The sequence below is a fragment of the Anser brachyrhynchus genome, assembly GCF_964034855.1.
Source record: "Anser brachyrhynchus genome assembly, chromosome: 2".
Lineage (NCBI taxonomy): Eukaryota > Metazoa > Chordata > Aves > Anseriformes > Anatidae > Anser > Anser brachyrhynchus.
Genome location: NC_137695.1, coordinates 23,224,057 through 23,246,949, shown reverse-complemented (window position 1 = coordinate 23,246,949; position 22,893 = coordinate 23,224,057). Strand labels below are relative to the sequence as shown.

General features: G+C 33.7%; 1 protein-coding gene across 8 annotated transcripts in view; it reads left to right on the top strand.

The window, feature by feature from the left end:
* ABCB1 (ATP binding cassette subfamily B member 1) overlaps positions 1-22,893 on the top strand; it is a 55,001-nt gene that overhangs the window by 12,148 nt on the left and 19,960 nt on the right. For 3 of the 8 annotated variants that reach the window (XM_080582454.1, XM_080582453.1, XM_080582460.1), the window contains exons 2-15: positions 2,518-2,660; positions 6,485-6,555; positions 6,898-6,930; positions 7,362-7,483; positions 8,263-8,317; positions 9,693-9,840; positions 11,120-11,183; positions 13,969-14,160; positions 14,881-15,052; positions 16,037-16,161; positions 16,962-17,133; positions 19,065-19,178; positions 20,529-20,639; positions 22,604-22,729. In XM_080582454.1, coding sequence (XP_080438580.1) covers positions 7,386-7,483; positions 8,263-8,317; positions 9,693-9,840; positions 11,120-11,183; positions 13,969-14,160; positions 14,881-15,052; positions 16,037-16,161; positions 16,962-17,133; positions 19,065-19,178; positions 20,529-20,639; positions 22,604-22,729 — 1,377 coding nt within the window. In that variant the 5' untranslated portion in view covers positions 2,518-2,660; positions 6,485-6,555; positions 6,898-6,930; positions 7,362-7,385. The remainder of the gene's footprint in view (positions 1-2,517; positions 2,661-6,484; positions 6,556-6,897; positions 6,931-7,361; positions 7,484-8,262; positions 8,318-9,692; positions 9,841-11,119; positions 11,184-13,968; positions 14,161-14,880; positions 15,053-16,036; positions 16,162-16,961; positions 17,134-19,064; positions 19,179-20,528; positions 20,640-22,603; positions 22,730-22,893) is intronic. The other 5 variants (XM_080582456.1, XM_080582455.1, XM_080582459.1 and 2 more) reach the window with 5 other exon arrangements.

Sequence of the window (22,893 nt, the reverse complement as noted above, 5' to 3'; positions counted from 1 at the left end):
CCTCTCCGTGTGATGTTTGGCCAATAATGAGGAAACCTGAATAGTGCTCACAAATGACTTGAAGAACTGTGGCTTACAAAAGAGATGATCTTTCTGTAGTATGGGAATAGATTTATCATAATTCAAGCAGAGTAGAAACCAGAGTAAGTTATGAGTCTTGGGCATTTTTGTGTCTCTGTGAAGAAAACATTTTTCAGCATCAAAGATGAGCCATTCTCCATGAAATATGTTTCCTTATCCATAAGAAATATTATCTATTATATAATATTGTATAGGAAATAGAAGCAGAAAATTAAAAAGATACCTGGTAAACAACCAGTCTGCAGGGAGTCTAGCAGTTGTAGTGAGTAAAATTAGATAAATATATCTTCTTTAGGATCAATGTCAATATGCTTGCTTCTTCCTGACCCCCTTTTTCCACTCTCTCTGCCACCAGCATCAACCGTTGATGACTCCTGGACTAAAGATGGCTTAAAGCTGCAAGCAAACCAGGAGCTTATGCCTGAGAGGAGGAAAAATAAGGAGTTCTAATTAGCTATCTGATAGGACTTTAGGAAATGAATTCATGGCAATTAAGATTAATGAACCCTTATGGAATGAGGAAAATGGGAAGCTGAGATAAGATGCAGATAAATTAACTGGACAGTGACGCATCTAGTTTGGGTCAATAGAATGACTACGGATAATTGCCTCCTCAGTAATTGTAGCCAGAATGTATCTGGTCACAATATACAGAAATCTTATATTATATAAGAAATACATTATATTCTTATATATTATCTATATAAGAAATAAATTATATTCTTATATATTATATACATTATATTCTTCTTATATCATATACAGAAATATTATATACTTAAATATGATGAAGATCTGATGAGTTAATTCATCAGTGTTAATAATTTAGCACCATTATGGTTAATAATTTAGCACTATTTACTGCAAAGTGATCACATGCAGACACATCTTGATATCATAATTGGCATCTTCCCGAAGAATCTACCCGAATCATTGTCAGGGTTGTGTGACTGTCATGGCATGCAAAGGGTGAAGAACTGTGGCACTTGGCAGTATGACTCTGGAAGCAGTAGTAGTTGGTAACAGGAAGCATTAACCCTAGTGTCTATGGGTACGGCTTTTTAGAAGATTTGGAGATTGTGAACCAGTGTGTATCTGGTATAACTGAATGCAATTGCCTATAGGACCACATTTTTCTTACAGTATAAGTTCATTTGCTTCACTGTATGCAGTAGAAAGGGACAAGGCAGTCTGAGTCTGATCAAAGACTGATATGCAGAACATGGTCGTAGTGCCTTAATTCATCCCTCATGAGACTAACTGAATGAAGCAATTATTTTTAGTCATTTCAGTACAGTAACAAAATTCAATGTGCAAGATTAAGTAAAATAAGAAACTGCTTTGTAGCACAAAGTCAAGTTAGTTATAGAAATTAAAAATATTTCCCTGTATTTGAAATAAAGATTTTTCTGTTTACAACTTTTACTCCTGGAGAAATGAAGAAAGAAACTGTGATGAAAGTTCGTAGGAGGGGAATATCTGTGAAAAACAGCAACAGCAACAACAAAAACACACCTTTCTGATGTGAATACAAGCCTGAGCCATTGCTCCTAATGCAAAGAAAGCCTCCTCATAATTTTGATAGGTGTTTAATGAAAACTTGCAAGAAATAAGGAAGTCTCCCAATTGGGGCACCTTTCCTCAAAAAAAATCTATGAAAGAGTTTGAGTCCAGAGGACAGCGATGTCAAAAAGCAATAAAACAAACTATCAAGAAATATAGGGAGAGGATATATCAAGAGATATAGGAAGAGTTATAGGAAATGGATGTTTGTTTGTTTGCTGTCTAGAGTGGACAGACAACACTTATGAAAGCAGTATTAACATTTTAAAGGTACTATGAAGCAGAATGGACTAAATTGTTCTTCATATTTGCTGTGGTTAGGAGAAGGGTAACAAGTCTAACATATATCAATAGAAATTTAGGTTAGACATCACAAAAACTTTCTAACTCTTCAGATGTTAGATGTTTTTGAAAAGTGTCCATGTTTGTTTTTAGAAACTACCAATAGAGTGACAGAATCGAAGTGTCTGTCAAGAATGACAGTTGGAATAGTTGATCTGACCTGGAGGAAGGAGGATGGAAAGGAAGGCATCCTGAGGTCTCTTTTGCTCCTCATTTTTGTGAGGTGCACGATGAACTGTAATTATAGAACAGACGAGTAAATAAAACCTTGGAATTCTGTGCTCACAGGGAGAAGCCAAACAACAGGGTTAGCTGTTATGTTATTCTCATAATTTCCTGTGCAAATCCAAACATTTCACAAATTGTATGGAATAGAATGCAATATTCATTAAATGCAATTTTAGGTAGTATTGTAGAAGGGAGTAAGTCAATATGAATAGCTGTGGGTTCTGTATAGGACATAATATTAGTACTATTATATATTTTATATGTAATGACTTGATTTTGTAACCTCCTGTTTCTCTTCCACAGGTGTTCAGCTATCTGTGATCCAAGGCACAGCTGCATAACCATCTCTCAGATGTCTGAGGAAACTGCAAATTCTGAGATAGAGCTGCAAAAAAGATAACAGAGTGGAATTCTTCAAGATAAGAAAGACAAAATCACAGATAAAGGTAAGGTTGTTGAGATGGAGATAGGCAGCAATTCAAGGATTCAAGAGGGAAAACATCATCACAAAAAGGAATAAAATCTGAAGGAGAAAGCTTCAGGATCTGTTCTGGGGCAGCGGGAACTAGCCCTACCCCATCTCACCAACCACTTCTTGGCCAGCAAAGACTTTTTCTGTTTCTTATTCATGACATTGATCATACTAACACTTGGTTTAGTAGTTCATTAATTTGAGTTGTCTTTTGTATGTAGTAACAAATCAATAACTGTTATACACTTTTACGTTGTGTGTATTCAGCCCTTTGTGCGTTGGAGAAGACATCCAATCAAAGTGGTTCAGTAAGGGAGAGATAAAAGTTCAGTTAAAGTCCTTGATTGATAGTACTGTTAGAATGTTACCTGGTGTATCATTGACGGGAAAAAATATGGAAAAAAAAAAAGGGGGGGGGGGGTGGTGTATCTGTAATAGTATCTATTTAATTCAACTTCATCAGGGAAAAAATGTTTTCCACCTGCACAAAAAGTACCTTTTATTATTGTTTTTCCATCATTTTTCATATAGCATATTAAAAACATTAACCTGTGAAGCAAAGTCCTAAACACTCTTAAATGCCTACATTAACGTTCTGTACTAGGTGTCATTTCTTTGAGTTATACATCTTGTTTTTCCGTATTCAAGTCACTTGCTCTTCCAGGTGTGCTGAGGGTGAAAAAATATCTCTTCTTGTGTTCTACAAAGACGTAACTTTTTAATCCTGCTTTAAATACTCTATGAAATCTTACTGAAACTTAGACTAACATAAATATAACTTTAATTAAATATATTTTTCTCATGTTACAAAAGTAGGAAGACTCCCATTTTAAATGAGACTATATTGCAAACAATTATTATGAAAAATATTGTATCCTAACACATTAATGTATCATCAAGTCATATTTAATAACTTCAGTGATAAATAGGCACCAAGAAAGTTGTTTTCCATATGTAGGAAATCCCTCTCAAAGTTGCAGACTTATGTAAGTTTTATCTTGTTGATTAAATATAAGCCAAATAGAATTGAAGTTTTCAGAAACAAGACTGAGTTTGTAAAGCTGAAAACTGGCACATTACTAATAGGAAGTTCATGGCATTACTTTAGTTCACGGCAGTTTCTCTTATTAGATAAACCAGACAATAAAAGTGGAGCTTTGTAATAACATTAAAACATACTTTGCAGAGCATTTTAAACAAAACTAGAAGGTTGATTCTTACAGTAATTTAATGTGGCCTCATGGTTATTCCACGACAAATAAGATGTCAAGCTATTGCCATAGGAAGTGTCTTGTGGCTGAGTATGTGAAACAGTTCAGGGAGCATAAAATTGTCATTTCCTGACTGTGTGATAATTGTCTTCATACAGAACAAAGCTGGTTGATAGAACAGTGGCCAAGTTGGCAAAATTCCTCTACAGTTCCTGTACGAAGTAGTAGTCTTCTCCAGCACTGATTAACGGGAGAAAGGCTGTTAAAATGGAACACGAATTTCCTGAGTACCATAAATCAGAGCTTGTTGACAGTTTTTCTAACTTATTCCAGGGCTGAATATCCTAGAATCATTACAGAATTCCTGGGGCCCTCTCCAACATTTCACTTACCTGGAGCTTATTGGAAAATCCAACTCTCAATTTTTAAGGGAAATAAAAGAAAAAGTAATGTGTGTCCTTTCTCTGATTATAATGCATAAATGCTTTGAATTACTTCTTTCAGGTTACTTTCTTGTTTGCTATTTTTATTGAAAAACATTTAAAAAGTTAGTTTTTCTTGATATTGTTAAAAAGTCTTTGAAGGTGTTATGTCATCATGTCACAATGTTTTGACTCTCATGTCAAATTCAGATTAAAGTTTCTGTGTCTGTCATTTACTCCAATATCATATGTTAATTGGTCATTCCATTTGCTGGCCATCATCAGATAAAAACAAAACAAACAACAATAACAAAAACACATGGTACCAATGTATGATCTGTGAGATGAGATTCTCTCAAAACAAGTTATTTTCTGGAAGCATAAGTAGTTGAAATTTCAGCAAAGAACAAGAGACCCCCCTATTTTCAAATATATAGTTTTTGCTGTTCCAGAAGAATATTGATGATCACTTTATTCATAAAATATTAGATATTTTAATATACAGAAGGGGCTTAGATAAGTAAATTTAGGTAACTATATTCATGGAAATAGTCTGGAATAATTAATAGTGGATTACAATACAGAATGATCTGTATTCCCCAACTAACTGCAGTCCCAAAATTGTTGTAATCATGTAAAATACAACTTAAACACTTTTGTGAAGAACAGAGGCTCTACTTACAAGACTGGTAAATGGTCTGGGAAAACAGTGACTTAGAGAAAGATTTAAGGCTTATTATAGTTTATTGTTACAATATGATCTGTCATTGCAGTGGTGTGACCAAGAGAGATGATTCAAACCCTACAATTTTATTAAGCAGGAGAAGGGAATAAGTTGTGCCTCATGCTTCAGGGTTATGGCCTCCACAGAATATTTCAAAGGACCTGATGGTCATCTTTCAAAAACCCCAAAAGTTCTTATGCTCAAAATTCTAAAGAAAGATTTGTGAAAATAATCAGGGAGTTGTAAATCTATGTCAGGTAAATGGAAATTGGTTACTGCCTTATTAAAGAGAAGATTGAGTAAACCTTTGCAATATATATTTTTATTGATATATGTATGTTTTTATATTTTTTTCTGAAGAAATCCCCAATCTGATAAGACTCTTTGTATTACAAAACATTATAAAAGTACTCAGTTTATTCAAAATTTTGAGGTTATGGTTATAAATGACTAAAAGTAACAAAAATTTTGTTAGCAGATTAAGTAAGTTTTGTTCAAGCAAATGATAAGAAATTCTTATAAATTTACTTGTTTTCTAGGACAGGAATTTTTATTTGACTTTTCATAAATTTCACACATGGATGAACATGTGTTGAACATGTCTATTTTGCTATATACATTGAAACAATAGTAGTTAAGAAATGCAATTAATATATTTTAAAAGTTTAACATTTCTTTTAAATGTTTGTTATCATTTTCAGTGAAATAGTGAAGTAGTGCCTGCAGACACTGGTAAACACCTCACTGATAAACATTTCCCAGTACTATAAATGGTCCATTTCAAACAGTTTTGAATATGAACATGCATTAAAAAATCAGAAAGATATTACCTAAGTAAATTTCTGCTGACCATTGCTATTTCAAAACCATTTCTAAACTGAGTCTCTAACTCATCTTGCTGTTCTGCAATTAAACAAGAAAGGATGCACACTATCCTAACTCACTAACAAGACATATATATTGTCAAGAGTCTTAGATCACTTCAGGGGGTATCCTATCGACATGTAAAAATACCTGAAGGGAGAGAATGCAAAAAAGAGAGAGCCAGGCTGTTTTCAGGGATGCCCAGTGCCAGGACAGGAGTCAATGGACACGAACTGAAACACAGGAGGTTCTCTCTCAGCACCATGAAGTACTTCTTTACTGTGCAGGTGATTGAGGCACAGGTTGCCCAGTGGCTCTGGGGTCTCTGTCTCCAGAGATCTCCACAGCCACCTGGACATGGTCCTGGGCAACCTGTTCCAGGTGTCCCTGCTTGAGCAGTGGGTTGGACCAGATGACCTCCAGAGGTCCCTTCCCACCTCAACCACTCTGGGATTCTGTGACTATGGTAAACTCCTGATTTTCTTGCAGGATACATGGGTTGTTATCTTCTGGATTAGAATTAGAAGAAGTGGAAAGAAACAAAAGAGTATTTTGTATTACTTGGTTTCATTCTCAGTAGGTGCTTGAGAATGGATTTGTCCTTAATTGTTACTGTTACCTGGAGCATTCAGCACCCTCTTTGAAAAGGTAAGGAGGGATTCCAGGGAGGCTTAAAGGGGCATAATTAGGCAGAGAACTTTTCCTAGTGGAAAAAAAAGTGACTATTCAGATCTATTTTCACAGACGAAAAGGAAACAACCATTTATTTAAACCTTTTATTTGTTAAATATTCCCTATAGAGAAGGGAAGCAGAGTCCAAAGTGCATACACTTTACACCCCAGAGTAGGTGAGGCAATGAGAGTCAGGAAAAAAAAAAAAAAAAAAAAAAAAGCTGTTCATCATCCCCGTTTTACATAAGAAGAGCAAAGTCCAATCATGTTGCATGTCCTAACCATATTAATACAGCTGATTTCTGAATAATCTTTCAGAGAACTAGAAGCAATCTGAGAACAACCTGCACGGTAAGTCAATGCTTTTATTTTTAAATCAGAGATATTTTATAAAATTCACAAATAACTAAAATTGGGAAAATTCTAAATAAGTGCATATTCTTCTAAATAAATATATATTTCCTCATTTATTTTTTGTATCTGTGCTGAATTACAGAAACTATCACACTTTTAGCATTCAAATCAAATCAAATGTAAGGCCAATGGCTATCAAACAGGTAGAAACACAAAATGTAGACGTTTGCAAGCAAACACAAAATGTTTGGGTTTGTTTCAACAAGTTTATAGTTGCCCTTTGCTACAATTCACTTACAAAGAGTGACATTAATGACTTTATTGTTTTTAATAAGTATGTATATTTTTTTCTATCAAACAAGGGGTCTTTGAGATTACTGTCCTTGACTTAATAGTTGTATATTTCTCAGTCAAGTATTATTTTACAGAGAAGTATCCTAAATAAACTTAAAATGCATTCTGAAGATGAAAAGAAGCAGAAGAGTATTGAAGATGGAAATAGTCATGAGAACACTACATCCAGCCAGGGTCAAGAACAAGAAGACAAACAGTAAATATTCTTAGACATTGTAAACTTGTTCTTTATTGAAGCATATAAGATTACATTATCTTATTTTGTATTTTATTTAATTTCATATTTTAATTTACTTTATTTTAGTGGCCTAGTAGAAGAAAGCTTTTTATCAGCTTATGATTAGCATTCATTGGCACATTTATTTTGTGCAGAAGGATGAAGAAAGTTCTTTTTCTATTAAAGATTAAGTGTCCACAGGATTGATTACATTTTATTGAAAAGGAAATTCAGAATATGGTATAAATTATATCAGAATAGACATCTTGGATACAATGAGGTCATCGGCTAAAAATTACAGTAAAATTATTTGTATGGCAGGAAATCAATATTTTAAGTACCTTGAATATTTTATTAATTCTCCATCCCCACGTGAGAAAATTTGATTCTACAAGCTATCTTCCTCTTTCTTGTTTTGAAAGCTATATAGTGCTTCAATTCACAGCTTGAGATAATGGAACCACTGGTCCCTGATGGGGTTGTTGTACACTTGACATGAGAGACCTGTGAAGAGCTTGATTTGAATTTATAGCAGTTGGGAGCTGATGCTATTTATATATACCTAGAGGTTTAAATACAAACATCCCAAGATGTTTTTGGGATGCCTAAATGTCATATTAATTTTACACACGATTCTTTCCCATAAATAAACTTCATAATTATTTTTAACTTTAACTGAACTTCATTAACATAGTGCACTAATATTTTTTGAAATGTTGTCAATTTCTAAATGTACTAAAACTATCATATCTCTTAAGGAAGGGAAAGAAGAGAAAAGAGGAAAAGCCTAAAATGGTCAGCCCGTTTACACTGGTAAGATTCTAGCTATATATATGTGTACATATATTTATGTGCACGCACATTTAGAAGTGTAATATTTTAAATGCTTAAAATAATGATAGAGAACTGCATATATGGTCTGATCTCTACCAAATACATTGATAGTACAGAATATTGGATATGTTTTGGCAACCTAGCAGATTTTTTGTGAATGTAGTTTTTTTAAAGAAACAGTTTTATTACTGATATGGATTTTTAGAAGCCTTCCCTTAGTAAGTTATCATGCTAAGTATTCCTGCTCTAAGGAATCTGCTTTGGCAGGGGGGTTGGACCAATGATCTCTCGAGATCCCTTCCAACCCCTACAATTGTGTGATTCTGTGATTCTGTAAGTACACCTATGTTAGATTAATTTTTGTGATAAATCAGGATTTCTATGTGCTTAGTTGCCTTTTTCAACACAATGAAAAGGGCATAATTATACCTGAGATTACTAGTGTCATCCTGTCCTCTAAATTACCTGAGTCAGGTTCTAATCACACTTATCAGTCCATTAGTCATTTTTCAGTCACCTGTGTCAGCAGTAAAGGGTAATGCCATAGAATTAAAAACTAAAAAGCACTTTAAATTATAGATTTTTAAAAATATATTTAAAAAAGGTAATCTGTTAATATTTAATCAAAGTAAATCCTAGATTTTCTTTAGTAAAACTGAAATATTGTATGTTTTGTAGGTTTGGTGTGCATAATGCACAGCAATGATATGGGAATTAATAGTAATAAAACTACAGTGCAAGGTGGTGGCCAATGACCCGATTCTTCTGTTTTGCTGTACCAGCTTGTACTTGTACAATTGCGTTGCAAAAACACTGCAATTTACAACAGTGAAACTTGTATTTACAGTGCAGAGTCTATCCAATGGCTTTCTAACAGAAGAGCATAAACTTTATTGAGTTAAATGGCAAGAGGTATTTAGCATTTCAGTAAGTTTTGATAATGCCTGTAGTACATTAGGAATAATTCTTCTAACTGTAAAATAATGAATTTGCAGTAAAATTAATTATTGCCTTAATTATCACAAAGGTATTAAAATTTAATATAATTTGAACTTTAAATTGCAAAATTTGAGAAGGCAAATTGTCTTGTTTTCATATGACCTTTCTTACCCATACGCAGATACTGATAAATTTAAATACTACAGTTCTCTGGTTTGGAGAGTTTATAGTATAAAAGTGCTTATATTAGAATAATTTATTTCTCTACATTTAAGTTGTTTAATAAATTTACTTGCAAATTAGACAAAGTTATAGATTTATGACAACCAGGTATAAAATTGATAGCTTTTTCTTGGTTTTGTAAACATAACATTCTAGTACCACAATGAAATTGAATTTCTCTTCCCATTCACAGTTTCGATACTCCAGTCGCACAGATAAATTACTAATGATATTTGGCACTCTACTGGCAATAGCCCATGGAACCAGTCTTCCTATTGCGATGATAATTTTTGGAGATATGACTGATACCTTTGTTAATTTTGGAAACACAAATTTTACAGGTAAGAATACAGAGAGACCAATGTTTTATATTTGGAAGACAGCCAGGGAGATTTGAGCATCTTGACTTGAGATATTGGTGTCATCAAACCCAACTTGCTAACATACTGTGGTGTAAATTAGTAACTGTTGTGTATACTGTAATAGAGATATATTCTGATTTTCTTCTACTTATTCTTAGTTTCTGCCTTAGTAGATAAAAATAATCTATTACAATATACATTCAACAAATCATGTTTAACTGTGGCTGTGATAAACAGAAAGAACCTGACTTTCAATTTCTGCTCCTCTCAGCATGAGCTCCTGTTGCTTCCCTTGCATACGACAATTATAATTCACAAGGTGAATCAGATCAGTAAGTAGATCCACCAGAAAACTTCCTACTAAAAATAAAAGTACTAATTTTCTCATGGCTCAATTTGTTGAATCCCCTCATTTGCTAAATTAGAAGTAAAAAATCAAACGCAGAGTGGCAGGCAAACACTGCAGATACAAGAGGGAGGATTGACACTTAGACCAGATTAGGTTGTCCTCTGAAACCAAACATTAGATGTTAAGCTTGTGAACAGACTCGTTGCCTGGAATATTCTGTGAAAAGTTATCAACCATTTAAATAAATGACCATGGTGATTCAGAAAAGTAATCCGTGTGACAATCTTCTGTCCTGCATCCATTTTTGCTCTTGTTATTCTCCTACAAGACAGAGACATCGACATGATGCACTTATCAGAACAAGTAATTTGTGATCTACTGCTTTCCAAGTACAGTAAATTGATCAGATTTTTGCAATTGCAAAATGCTGCAGCTATAGTCTTCCTAAAACATCTGTCATTAACTTCTGGTGTGTGGGAGAAAAATTTTAGTGCCAGCACCTACTTTATAGACAATGTTTTCATAAAGAATTAAGCTATCCACAATTACCAGTGTGAGGCAAATGTCTAGACTTGCATTTTTAATGGGTTTTGGTATTATAGAAATGCACTCTGTTTTCAGAAAGAAAGAAAAAACAAACACAAACCAAGCATGTAATGAATGTTCAGGAAGACTTTCTAAGCTCAAGTTATACTGATGCAGTTTTGTAGGCAATGGAGTCAGGACTAACCTTCTATTAGTATAATCACTGTTTTTGAATACGAAGAAGCTTGAACTCATTACACACCTTCTCTCATTCAAATCTACTAGAATCAAAAGGAGACATACCAACTCAAAATTTGATGAACAGCATGCAGGAAAATAAATTTGTTAAAACTTGCTCTATTAAAAGTATTTACTCTTTTTAAGGAAACTTGTCTGGATTGAATTTCTCTGAAGAAACTTTTGGCGAGCTGGAAGAAAATATGACAAGGTAATTAGAAACTGATATTTTCTCTCTTTTTTTTTTTTTTTAGTGTAGGCACACTTTTGTTGTCAAACCACTTTTCTCCCACAGATATTTTGCATACTTTAAACAACATAAAAACAATGGTTACTTGAATAACATTTGTAAATAAAGATTTGTATATGAGAATATTGAATTCACTGGGAAGATTCTTGAACATTCCCAGTCATTCCCAACAACTTCCCTGTAATCTTTTGCTCTCATCCATTCCACCCCCTTTTCACGGGTGCTCTGTGTCTCAGTGTCATCAGCATTTTCTTCCTTCCTCTTTCCCTTCCTCTGAATTTATAAGCACTACGTGTTATGCAGAAAAATTATATTGATTATCATCCATCAATTTCTTGAGCTATGTTGATTCACTGATAAAAAGCAGAATTAAAATTGCCAGATAGTTATTAGTTTCCTGCCAAAGCATCAAGTTCAGCTAAAATACCTGGCCTACAGAAAAATACAGTTAGATTAAACGCAATTTTAAATCTAGTATTCAAGAGCTGTCAATAGTGATTCTGTTACATAAGAGAGTAATATTGCAGATTCACAGACAAAAAGGAGAATAAGGAGAAACATCAGCTACCAATAGAAGTGTTTTGTTAGGGGGCTTCACTGGCTGCTCTTCATGGACTAGGTTTATGCAGGATGTCTAAAGTCTATGTGCATTTTCTTGTACCACTTCAACTTTTTTCTTCAGATTGAAGTTTGTTCCTCATTAGGTATTGAAAAACATCTGAGATCACAGGAATACTGATGTGGTCTTCAAGGCAATAGTAATGAAAAAAACTTAATCTCTGAACTCAAGTGATGTTGCATCAAAAAGAATAGAAACCCTCCTATCATCCTCAGCATGCTATTGTCTAGGAGTCACAACAGAACAGAAGAACAAAAAGTAAACGAAAACAGAAAAGCTAACCAAAAGAAAGTGTAAATGTGAATATTATCTAAATGTTGAAAACTGCCTGTTCTCACGGCCCTAAGAGATGTGAGGGAGGTCTGTTCTTAGCATCCTGCATGTCACCTTGTCTTTTAGACATTAAGTCTGAGAGCACAGATATAGAGTGCTTACAGAGCAGCCTGAATTTCTCTTCAGAAATAAATTGTAGAATAAGGGATGCATGGCTAATTAACAGTATAGGAATAGGTTTTCTTTTCTGAAGTTTCTAAACTTTCTGGATAGGGCCTTGATTTAGTGTGTTACCAGTTTGAAGAAGCTGTTTGTACCCACTCCCTGTTTCTCTGAGAATGCCTGCCAGCAGGTAAAGTAATAATAAAAACTGTTTACACAGACAAAGATCTTACTCAGGTGTATTCAACCATAAATGTGGACTTGGTTATGTATGTTACTCAGATAAGAGTTTGCCTGAAATCCACTTACTTCTCAAAAGAAAAAGAACAGTTAATTTATAATGCAGCGAGCACTTATTCTCTGTTAAGTTTCAGCAGTGAAGTTACAGAATGTATTTCCTTAGCATGGAATGTTGTAAAGATATCAGTCTCTTCTCTTACAATTTGTCATGAAACAAAGTCCACACATAAAACTGTTCTTTGAAGTGACATAACATCATAAAGTAATTGTCTAAAGTAATTACTACTGAGTTTTGAAGCAGTGTCCTTGTTTTTAGATGGGTAGTTTCTGTGTAGGTTTTCAATGGATCTGAAGATGATCAAGGTCAATATTCAACTAATCAATCTTCAGTTAGACATTAACCCATTTTATTAATCAGTTTAGATACAGTTCATTTCATAATGATCACAGTTCCAAAGTCCATGACTAAACTGTACAATATATCAGTCACTGAAAATGCTGGATTAAAATATGAAAAGTTTAATCTATAAAGCCCTTTTCTCCTTTTTTGAGCAGAGCATTTGCACACAGATTTCTGTAGCTTACTCCTGCCAAGTTTCATGCTCTAGTTCTAAAGAATTGGTGTGGCTTAACTTACTTCTTGTGAGTGAAGCTCCTAAGGGTTTTAAAGCTTTTTTTTATTATTATTTTTATCATAGTCCTGTTTTCATTCTGGTTTAAGTTCACCATTAACTGGTTCTGATACCAGTTCTGACTGAAACCAGATCTGATTTGATTCTGTTTGAACAGTTTAAAACTGTGGCTTAAAATCAGTTTCAGCTTGAGAAATACAGTGGTTCATACACTTCTTGATTTTCACATGACACCCTGCTTATGACACAGAGATGACTTTAATTAGAAGTAAAATATCAGTTATGAAAAGAATAAGGAGCAAAATAATTTTGGATCTGGTGGCATTTACTTGAAATAGATGTATAGATAGTCACATTGTATTCCCCAACTGGGAAGTATTTATAACATGCATGCATATATGTATATTTATGTAGACAAGCATGTTGTATTATATATGTCTGTGAATATGACATACAGATATATATGATTAGGCCTCAATGTGTTAAAACACAAATGCTATGATGTTTTTGGAAATTACATGACATGTTTAAGCAAAAAGGATATTGTATCTAAAATATGGTTCTAAAATAAACTTCTGAGAAAAAAGATACACTGACAAGAAGAAAAAGTAATTCCTGTCTAACAAGAGCATCATTTAGTTTATTATGTTTCTGTAAAGTTATATTAAATAGTACTCATAGAAAAAAACTTGGGAAGTTTTACAGTGAAGTGAAAACTCTAAAAGAAACATATAAACTCTAATTCAGGTCTGAAACAGAAGCGGGAATACAGTTAAAGACAGACTAGCAAGATAATTTTTATTTTTATTTTTTCTTGCAGATATGCATATGACTATTCTGCAATAGCAGCTGGTGTTCTTGTTGCTGCTTATATCCAAACTTCATTTTGGACCCTAGCAGCAGGCCGACAAATAAAAAAAATTAGAGAAAAATTTTTTCATGCAATTATGAGACAAGAAATTGGATGGTTTGATGTAAATGATGTGGGAGAACTTAACACTCGTCTCATTGAGTAAGTGCACTATACCTTCTGCAATGTTATTTTATCTTATTAAATATGTACAGATTGCAATATTTTTTATTTTAAATTTCATTTACTTCATTGTGAATCTCATGCAAGTTATCTCACAGAAAGTCTCAGAGACTCAATTTGTGATAATTCTCATGCTGGACTGTCATAAGGTTATCAGAGAAGCATTGAGATAAGTTCCCTTGTGAACTCTGAGGATGACTAAAGCCTAACAGTATGAGATTAACCCAATGAAAAGAAGACATGGTTCAGTTCTGTGCACACTGGGAACTGAGCACAGTGATGACTGACCCCAGCAGTGTGAACATCTTGAACTGCTTGACAAGCTCTCTCTTTCTCCTTGCCTACATGAAAGGATTTAGCTGTTCCTCCCAAATATACTACTGTTTCTAAATAGATCCAAAATTTGGCATAGTGATAAAGTGAGAGAACCTTTGCACTGCAAGCAGAATTTCAACCTTTTCAGAAGCAAACAGATGTATAGTGTTACATTTCACAAGAAATATGAAATTTTCTGTGATTATATTATATACTACTCTATCTTTAAGCAAACTGTTGGCAAGTAATTGAACATAAAGACTATCTACACAGACTACTACAGACTAATAAAGACTATCTACACAGATGCCCATATAACAAAACTGAAAATCTTGCTGTGCTTCCTACATTTACCTTCCTGTCTGGATGTAATTTGTTTTTCAGTGATGTCTCCAAGATTAACGAAGGAATAGGTGATAAAATTGGATTGCTTGTCCAATCTTTAACAACATTTGTGACAGGATTTATTGTTGGTCTCATAAGAGGATGGAAATTAACCCTTGTAATACTTGCAGTTAGTCCTGTCCTAGGACTTTCAGCAGCCCTCTGGGCAAAGGTAGGCCACTATGCATTCAATGTCAGGTTTTATATAAAGGAAAGATAATGAAATGAATCTACAAACCTGCAATTCTTACAGTTGAAATGCATTGCTTAGGAAATTATGATGGCTTTAGAGAACATCTATCTATGTACATAAGCTGTTAGGTTCACTGTATATAAATGCCCTCGAGTAGTTACAATTTTATAATTCCAGTGGATTAGGCAGACTTCCTTTAATTTGAAGCTGTTTATGTCAATATAGCATATTTTATGTGGAAAAGGATACGATATATACCAGCAAAATGTATGTCTGTAACTGTTTAAAACTTCATTCACATTCAATTCTGATGAAAGAAATAATTGCACCTCCTGAAAAATAATCAAAGAAATTAGACCAAGCTTTGGTCTCAGACACATTTGCTTTTCAAAGTAGTTGGCAGCTTTGGTAAGAAATTTTAGGCAGATTTACATGAGAGAAGTACAATGGGATCAGAGTGTCTTACATTTGCAGTTTGGAAGCCTTCAGTTTTTATAGTATTTTACTTCTCTTACATTTCAAAGATTATATAAGCTTTTTCTGTCTTGGTGTGATTGTGTTAGGGAAGAGGTAGGAGCAGAAAGGCACGTGCCACGTACTAGCTGAGAGTGTTCACAGACTGTGGCCAATTAATGTAAGTCTTGAGCCCTCTGGTTAAGGCAGCCAGAGAAGAGGAGGTGGCCTTAGGAGAGCCCACCAGCTCAGTGTAAGTGTTCATCTAATCTCCTGCACTTGGGTGAAAGCAGAGTGCAAAATTCAGCCCATAGATGTTGAGAATGGGTAATGTTAAATTATTTGATTGAATACTTTGTATAATTAAGAATTTCAATATCAAACACTCCTGCACCTATACATAACAGAGCCAAAAGTCTTCATGTTGTAAGAAAGTCACAATGGCTTTTATCATAAAGTGCTTGAGTTCATTCTGTTTTTCTCAAGTCCAAATATTTGATCCTGCGTTAGGTTCTCTCTGCATTCACTGACAAAGAGCAAGCTGCATATGCAAAAGCAGGAGCTGTTGCAGAGGAAGTTCTGGGCGCAATCCGTACTGTAATAGCTTTTGGAGGACAAGAAAAAGAAATTAAAAGGTAAGAGCAACTCTTGCTTTCATCAGCTGATTCTAAAGTACTCACTTCAGATGGTTTCAAATTTTCTTGCATCTTCACTGCTGAAAGTCTGCCCAAATAGGTACGCGTTGTGCTTGTTACATTTCTAGGTAATGGGGCTGGAAATTGGCTGTTACTAACTTTTACAAGATCCATTATGTGTTAAATAGCAATTAGGGTGTTTTGTTTTTTTTAAGAAATTGACAAATTAGGTTGATATATCATCTCCACTCTGGAAAGTGCATAAACTGCCACTTCAAATAGTAAGTGGCAGTTTTCGACAGAAAAGGCTGTGCTGTGAGAAGAGATGACGATATCTTTGGTTATCTGATTACTCAGTAGTTGTGAGAGTTCTGCTAAACAATATTTTTTTTTTTCGCTATATTGTAAAACATAATTATTGTGATATATCTTGGTCTTTTATCTTAAGCTAACAAAGATAATCTCAAAACTTGTCACGAATGGTTCACAGTCAAAGTTCACTCAACCTCAGGTTATTTTAAGGAACTCGTATGCCTTTTCCTGAATTACGATACACTGTGGGTTTTTTTTGTTTGTTTTGTTTTCTGTCTGCCAGCTCAACTGGTGTTGGCATTTTTGGAAATTACCTTAAGTTATCTCTATGCCTTACAATCAGGCCTACCTTTGTATGTTCTTAGGTTTATATATTGTATTATCTTGCAGTACCTAAGTAATGTTCTTTTACTAGTTCATCCATAGTTTTTGGTGCTGTGTGCCATGGTACAAATCTAAGTGTATCTTGAACTTCTGCCTTTCTTCAGGTATCAAAAAAATTTAGAAGATGCTAAACGCATTGGAATAAAAAAGGCTATTACAGCTAATATTTCTATGGGTGCTGCTTTCTTACTGATATATGCATCATATGCACTGGCCTTCTGGTATGGAACTACCTTGGTCTTAAGTGATGATTACACCATTGGCAAGGTTCTCACTGTAAGTATTTATCAGTAACCTCCCAATCATATTGAAAAATAATACTCTGAAGTGTATTTTCTGAACTTACTTAGGTTCATTCAGGATGGTGTGCCAAATTGGCAAAATAGCTTCTTTTCTTTTTAACAAAAAAGTTTATTATCAAAAATGTCTACATGTTTTTTTTGCTATAGTTTTTCAAAATCTACATCAAGCCAAATAAAATGTAGATTATTTTCATCTGTTTCTACATCTTTTATGACTTCCATAAGTTCATACTGATATAGAAGAAGTTCAGTCAAAACTTGAAGTACAGTACCCTTCCTAGCTGATATTTATTTTCAGATTTGCAGGACTGAATATATTTTCAGGATGCAGAATGAAATAAACTTTAAAAAAAAAAAAAAGTTATGTGTTCTAAATAGATCAGTTTACCGATCCTTTTCTTGTATTTTGCTCCATACAACCCAGGAATCTCTTTTCAATATTTTTAAAAAGCAAGGGGAAGGAAAATATACTTGTGACTAGAAAATATGTCACTACCTAACCAGAGGAAGAAAAGTGTAGCTTATACATCATAACTTAAATTCTTCTCTTGATATGTCAACCATCCTACTTTCACATGAGATGTCAAAAAAATATGGTAAAAATATATTTCTTTAACCATGATGAAACCAGTCAGGATACCATATATGTATTTTTACATCTCTTTAAAGCTACCTGATTTTTCTTTATTTATGAATCCCTCAGATTTGCAAAAATTGTCTCTGATGTGTGATACTGGCTTTTTTGAACTTTTGCAGTATGAGGCCTGTTTTTTTTTTTAAGGGCAGGCAGGCATACAGAACACCTTAGACAGGTTCAGACAATTACTCATGCCCTTGTATGTAACTGTTTTCCGTTCAAAGTCTTTGCAATTAAATGTTATCTATTTTGCAACTCATCAAACTGGAGTTTATATAACATGAATTAGAGTGTGTGTTGCAAGTCTTGCACTGTATCATGAGGGCATCCAAGGGTATAAGAGGTTACAACACTTGGAAAATAGCACTGCAATATAATAAGTAATATGAATGAAAAGTGGTATAGTTAAAAAGAGCAGATCCTACGGGCTGCACTTTTACCATATATTTGTTCAGTAAAAAAGTATAGCAGATCATCATAATGTTAAATATAAACAAAAGTGGTAGAGGCTGGGATTAAAACTGGAATTAGCATTTTTGTGATGTATTACTGACAGATCTGATAAAGAAGAAAGCAGTTTTGTAAAAGGTATGTATAATAGAAGGACTTGCAGCTAATTTCACACAACTGTTAAATCTTCTTGAGCAAATGTAAAAAATTGATCAAAAATGTCCATCAAAATCTCCATAGAAATATTTCAATGTTTGATGGAACCTTTCCCCAAAACTTAAAATAATTTATAAAAGGTTTCTGAATCTATTATTTTGTCAAGATGTAGGAAATTTAAAATGTCCTAAGTAAATGCTTCAGTTAACAGGTGGTTGTTTTTTTTTTTTTGTTTGTTTGTTCTTTCTGTTTGTTTTGTTTTGTTTTTTGTTTAATGCATGTGTTCAAATAAAAATGAATTATCTTTGGAATATCTTTTGTCAAAGAATGTATTAGTACAATAAATCCTGAGACATCAAGTGTAATTATACATTTTTTTTCATAGAATTTGCAGGTTTCATTCTCAGTCATCTTTTCCATCCTCATGAGGTTGTTTGCAGCATTCACATCATGCAGGAATACAGCTGGCTCTTAAGAAGTCCTTTTCTTAATCTTATTCTCTGTTTAAGAGAGAACCTTTCATTTTTCCTTTAATTCTAGATTACTTAAACTTCCATAACAGGCACAGAACCTCTGACCCAAAGTTACCTAACGTAAATAAATAAACATAATTCTCTGCTTAAATGGGACCTGACATATGTCACCATAAACATTTCTTTCAGGTCTTTTTCTCTGTATTGATTGGAGCGTTCAGTATTGGACAGACTGCCCCAAGCATAGAGGCATTTGCTAATGCAAGAGGAGCAGCCTATACAGTCTTTAATATCATAGACAATGTGAGTATCTTTGGTCTTGCTCAGAAACCATTCTTTTTAAAGTGCAGGTAATATTTATGGATATGAAATTAGTAAAAGTAAATAAGATTGAGTAAAATAAGATGTAATTCAAATATCTATCTGATGTTTTGAAAACATATTTCAATATCAACGTGGATAAAATAACATAGAACAATGGCAGTGTAAAATTTTAACCTGGTATACATATTGGAGGCCTATTTAAGACTGGAAGGAAAATCAACATATTTTTAAATTAGATTCTGTGCAACAAAGGTGGAAAATTGAACTTTCCTATATTTAAATAATTGAGAATATATTTGTTAAATTGTTAATAAATAAAAAGTCTAATTTTACTGCTGCTGTGTATTTAGTAATTTACTGCAATAGTTAACTTCTAATTTTATCCAATTTTGGCAATACTAAAAAGCTTATTTATTTTCTTAGAAGCATAAATATATTCATAAAAGCAGATAGAATGTATAGTTATTAGTCAGTCCCCCTTTGTCTTTTAGTTATTGTTTCTTGCTTCAAAGATAACAGTATTGGATCACTGGATCTCTTAGTGTTGGAGGTACCCTGTAATGTTTTTACCATGAAGGTCACATCTAGTGACATATAGAGATGTGATTACAGTTGATGCAGGTATATGGGCATAGGGTCAAAGGCTAGCAGTGGCATCACCAGCAGCATGAATGTCAGCAAATCTATAAAACACAAGCAGGTAACCTGGTAACATACTTTATTGGACAGAAGAGTCTGAAATCAGGGATGCTGTGATTTTATGAGCTAATGAAGTTGTATAAAATGGAATTACATGTTTTGGATTATTTGTACATACTTCAAATTCTAGACCTACCCTTGATGATAATGCAAACAGAAGTAATTAAGCACTCTGTTTCTGCTTAATGATTTTTACTTAATGGTCAGTGAATCAGTTCTTTCTCACAAAACGGTTACAGCAGAAAGGCAAAGCTCTACATGAACAGAGTCTGAACAGTTCATTGGAAGTGATCTGTTCAGGTTAATCAGGCAGTGGAATGAATCTCAAATTACACCTAGCTGTGGGTACACTATTAAAGACAATATATTAAATTCACACAAAATGTTAAATAGAGAAATTATAAAAGTATTTTGCATTAACATATCAGAAATGTAGTAATGAGGCAGCAAACCATGCAACATACATGTTTCAGAAGTCTCACTCTCTAAATAAATTTCTATCTATATTTATTATATTTATATTATATCTCTACAGAGTAATGATGCACTCTAAGACTTCTTTATGAAACAAAAAAATTATTAGGAAGTAATTTTTAAATTTTTTTTCTCTGCACATTTTATTTCACACAGGAACCTCAAATTGATAGTTATTCAGAGACAGGCTACAAACCAGACCACATTAAAGGGAACTTGGAGTTCCAAAATGTTCACTTCAGTTACCCATCCAGACCAGATGTTCAGGTATTGTAAATGAACTTGATATTTATTACAGTTAACCACGTGGAGAAAAAAAAAAAAAAAGTCACATAAATAAAATTTTCTTGAAAATGTAACAATTCCAGGTTGACTCTCTAAATCATGTACAACTACCTTGTCATCACAACTATTTAATCTGGAATTATTTGTACCCTAGCTAAATGTGCTTTTCTGAATAAAGCTATAGTCAGTGTGACTATGTGATAAAACTTCAAAATGTATTGCTATCATAATCTTACTTTATACATCTAATCCAAGTGTTTATGCATAATAATAATGAGAGTGGATTTCAAAATATCTGCAATGCAGCTCTGTTAAAACTATATCTCAATCAACTGAATAAAGCAGATCCAGGAAGGACTTGTTATATGTGACCTGGAGATCAGAATTTGCATTTCTCTGTCTAGACAGGAAAAAAAAAAAAAGTTTGCTTTTGTAAAATGTTGTCATAAAACCGGAGTCTTAATGCAGTGAAGGTCGAACAGATTTGAATGATTTCTGAAAATACTTTAATAAAGAGTGTCTTTGCACTATATAATTATTTTCTTCCCTACCGTGAAGGAAAATCACTGATCTAACTAAAGGGATCTTAGTTTTGATAGGCCAAAAGGAAAGACATAGTTTTCTTTATAAGCCATTTTTACTCATAAATGTTTAAAAAAGACTTTGGCTTTTCCTTCTATCAGAAAAGTTAATCAAGTAGTTGATTTTTCTTCATATAGAAATATGAATAAAAAGGTATTTATTGATATCAGTGGGTTATTTTCTAAGTTTATACAGGTATGATATGAAAAAAGACATTTCTCCCCTCTCATTTCAGACACTATAATTATATGAAGCTAAGGCTACACCAGTTTGAAAGTATTGCATAAATTATAGTAAAGAAAAGGAAAATTAAGAGGTCAAATAACTCAGAGGAGTTCATTTCTGCCTAAATTTTACCTACCTGATGTTAAAGTTAACTCTTCTTTGCAACAGGATTAAGTACAGCAAAATAACTGACAGGCATGAAGAAGACTGCAAGTTACTTCCTATCTCATTAGACAGGTTTATTTGCTGCCCTTACTCTCTCTTCTCTGTTTGCTTTAAGTTGGTAGAAATAGTCTAAATGGATTCAATTGTGGATATTATTTTGGTATAGGAAAAAGTTCTGATCACAGAAATCAGTGTAAAGTTATTTTTATGTGTCTCTTGTCCCCGAAGAGTGAGATATATTTCACTTGTGAAGCACACAGATTGGTACTAAGGGTGAAGAGGCAGTGGCAGTGCTGAGAGTAGCTATCTGTGAAGAAAGAGATGCTGATGAGGACACAGGGCTGCAACGCATTGGGAAGTACATTTGGGGCACTATTGGAATGCATCAATGCATGGTTGTACATTCGGAATGGAGAAATAAACTTAGCCCAGATGTGGATGCTATCATTCAGGTTTGCATAGTTCATTGTAGCTTAGTCCTTCTAGAACACTAATTAGCATAAATATGCTTTTCTCCATTTCAATATTTATTCCAACCAAGTAAGTTGTATAAAGTAGTGAAAGACTCCTTTACACGTTGTCTATACAAAGTGTTTTTATTTATACTTTATTCCTTTTTTTTCCCCATTATTGTATACTCACACTACTCAGGTGAGCAGGTTAAGCAGAAACTTGGGTAAAAATAAGTAAACATTGCACATGGATGATGTGTATCTGTTCTCCAGCCCCACCACACAGCCCAATACTGGTTATGTTCTTAAAAATAAAATTAAATAGCAATTACACCAAAGAGCTACATATATCCTTTCTACAAGTCCCAAGAAAGGCAAAATGTATCTTCCATGGCTGTGAAATGATATATTTTATGGTGACTAGTACAAATATATATACACATATATATATTTATATAATCTTATATATATATGTAGCCTAACATATATATAAACTTTTGGCAACCTTTCTTATACATACAGATACTGAAAGGCTTGAATCTCAAGGTCAACTGTGGCCAGACAGTAGCCCTGGTTGGTGGCAGTGGCTGTGGGAAAAGTACAACTGTTCAGCTCATCCAGAGATTTTACGATCCCAAGGAAGGCACGGTAAGACACCTCAAGCCAGATGACTGCTCTGTGTGTCACAGTTCTTCAAAGTCAGCTCCTGGTCTTGTTGCCATTGCTCAAATGACATGGTCAAGTCTCCCGTCAAAAGCCATGTGCCAGCCTGGGGAGAGAGACCTCGTTCTGTCCTTGACCAGAATACTTAG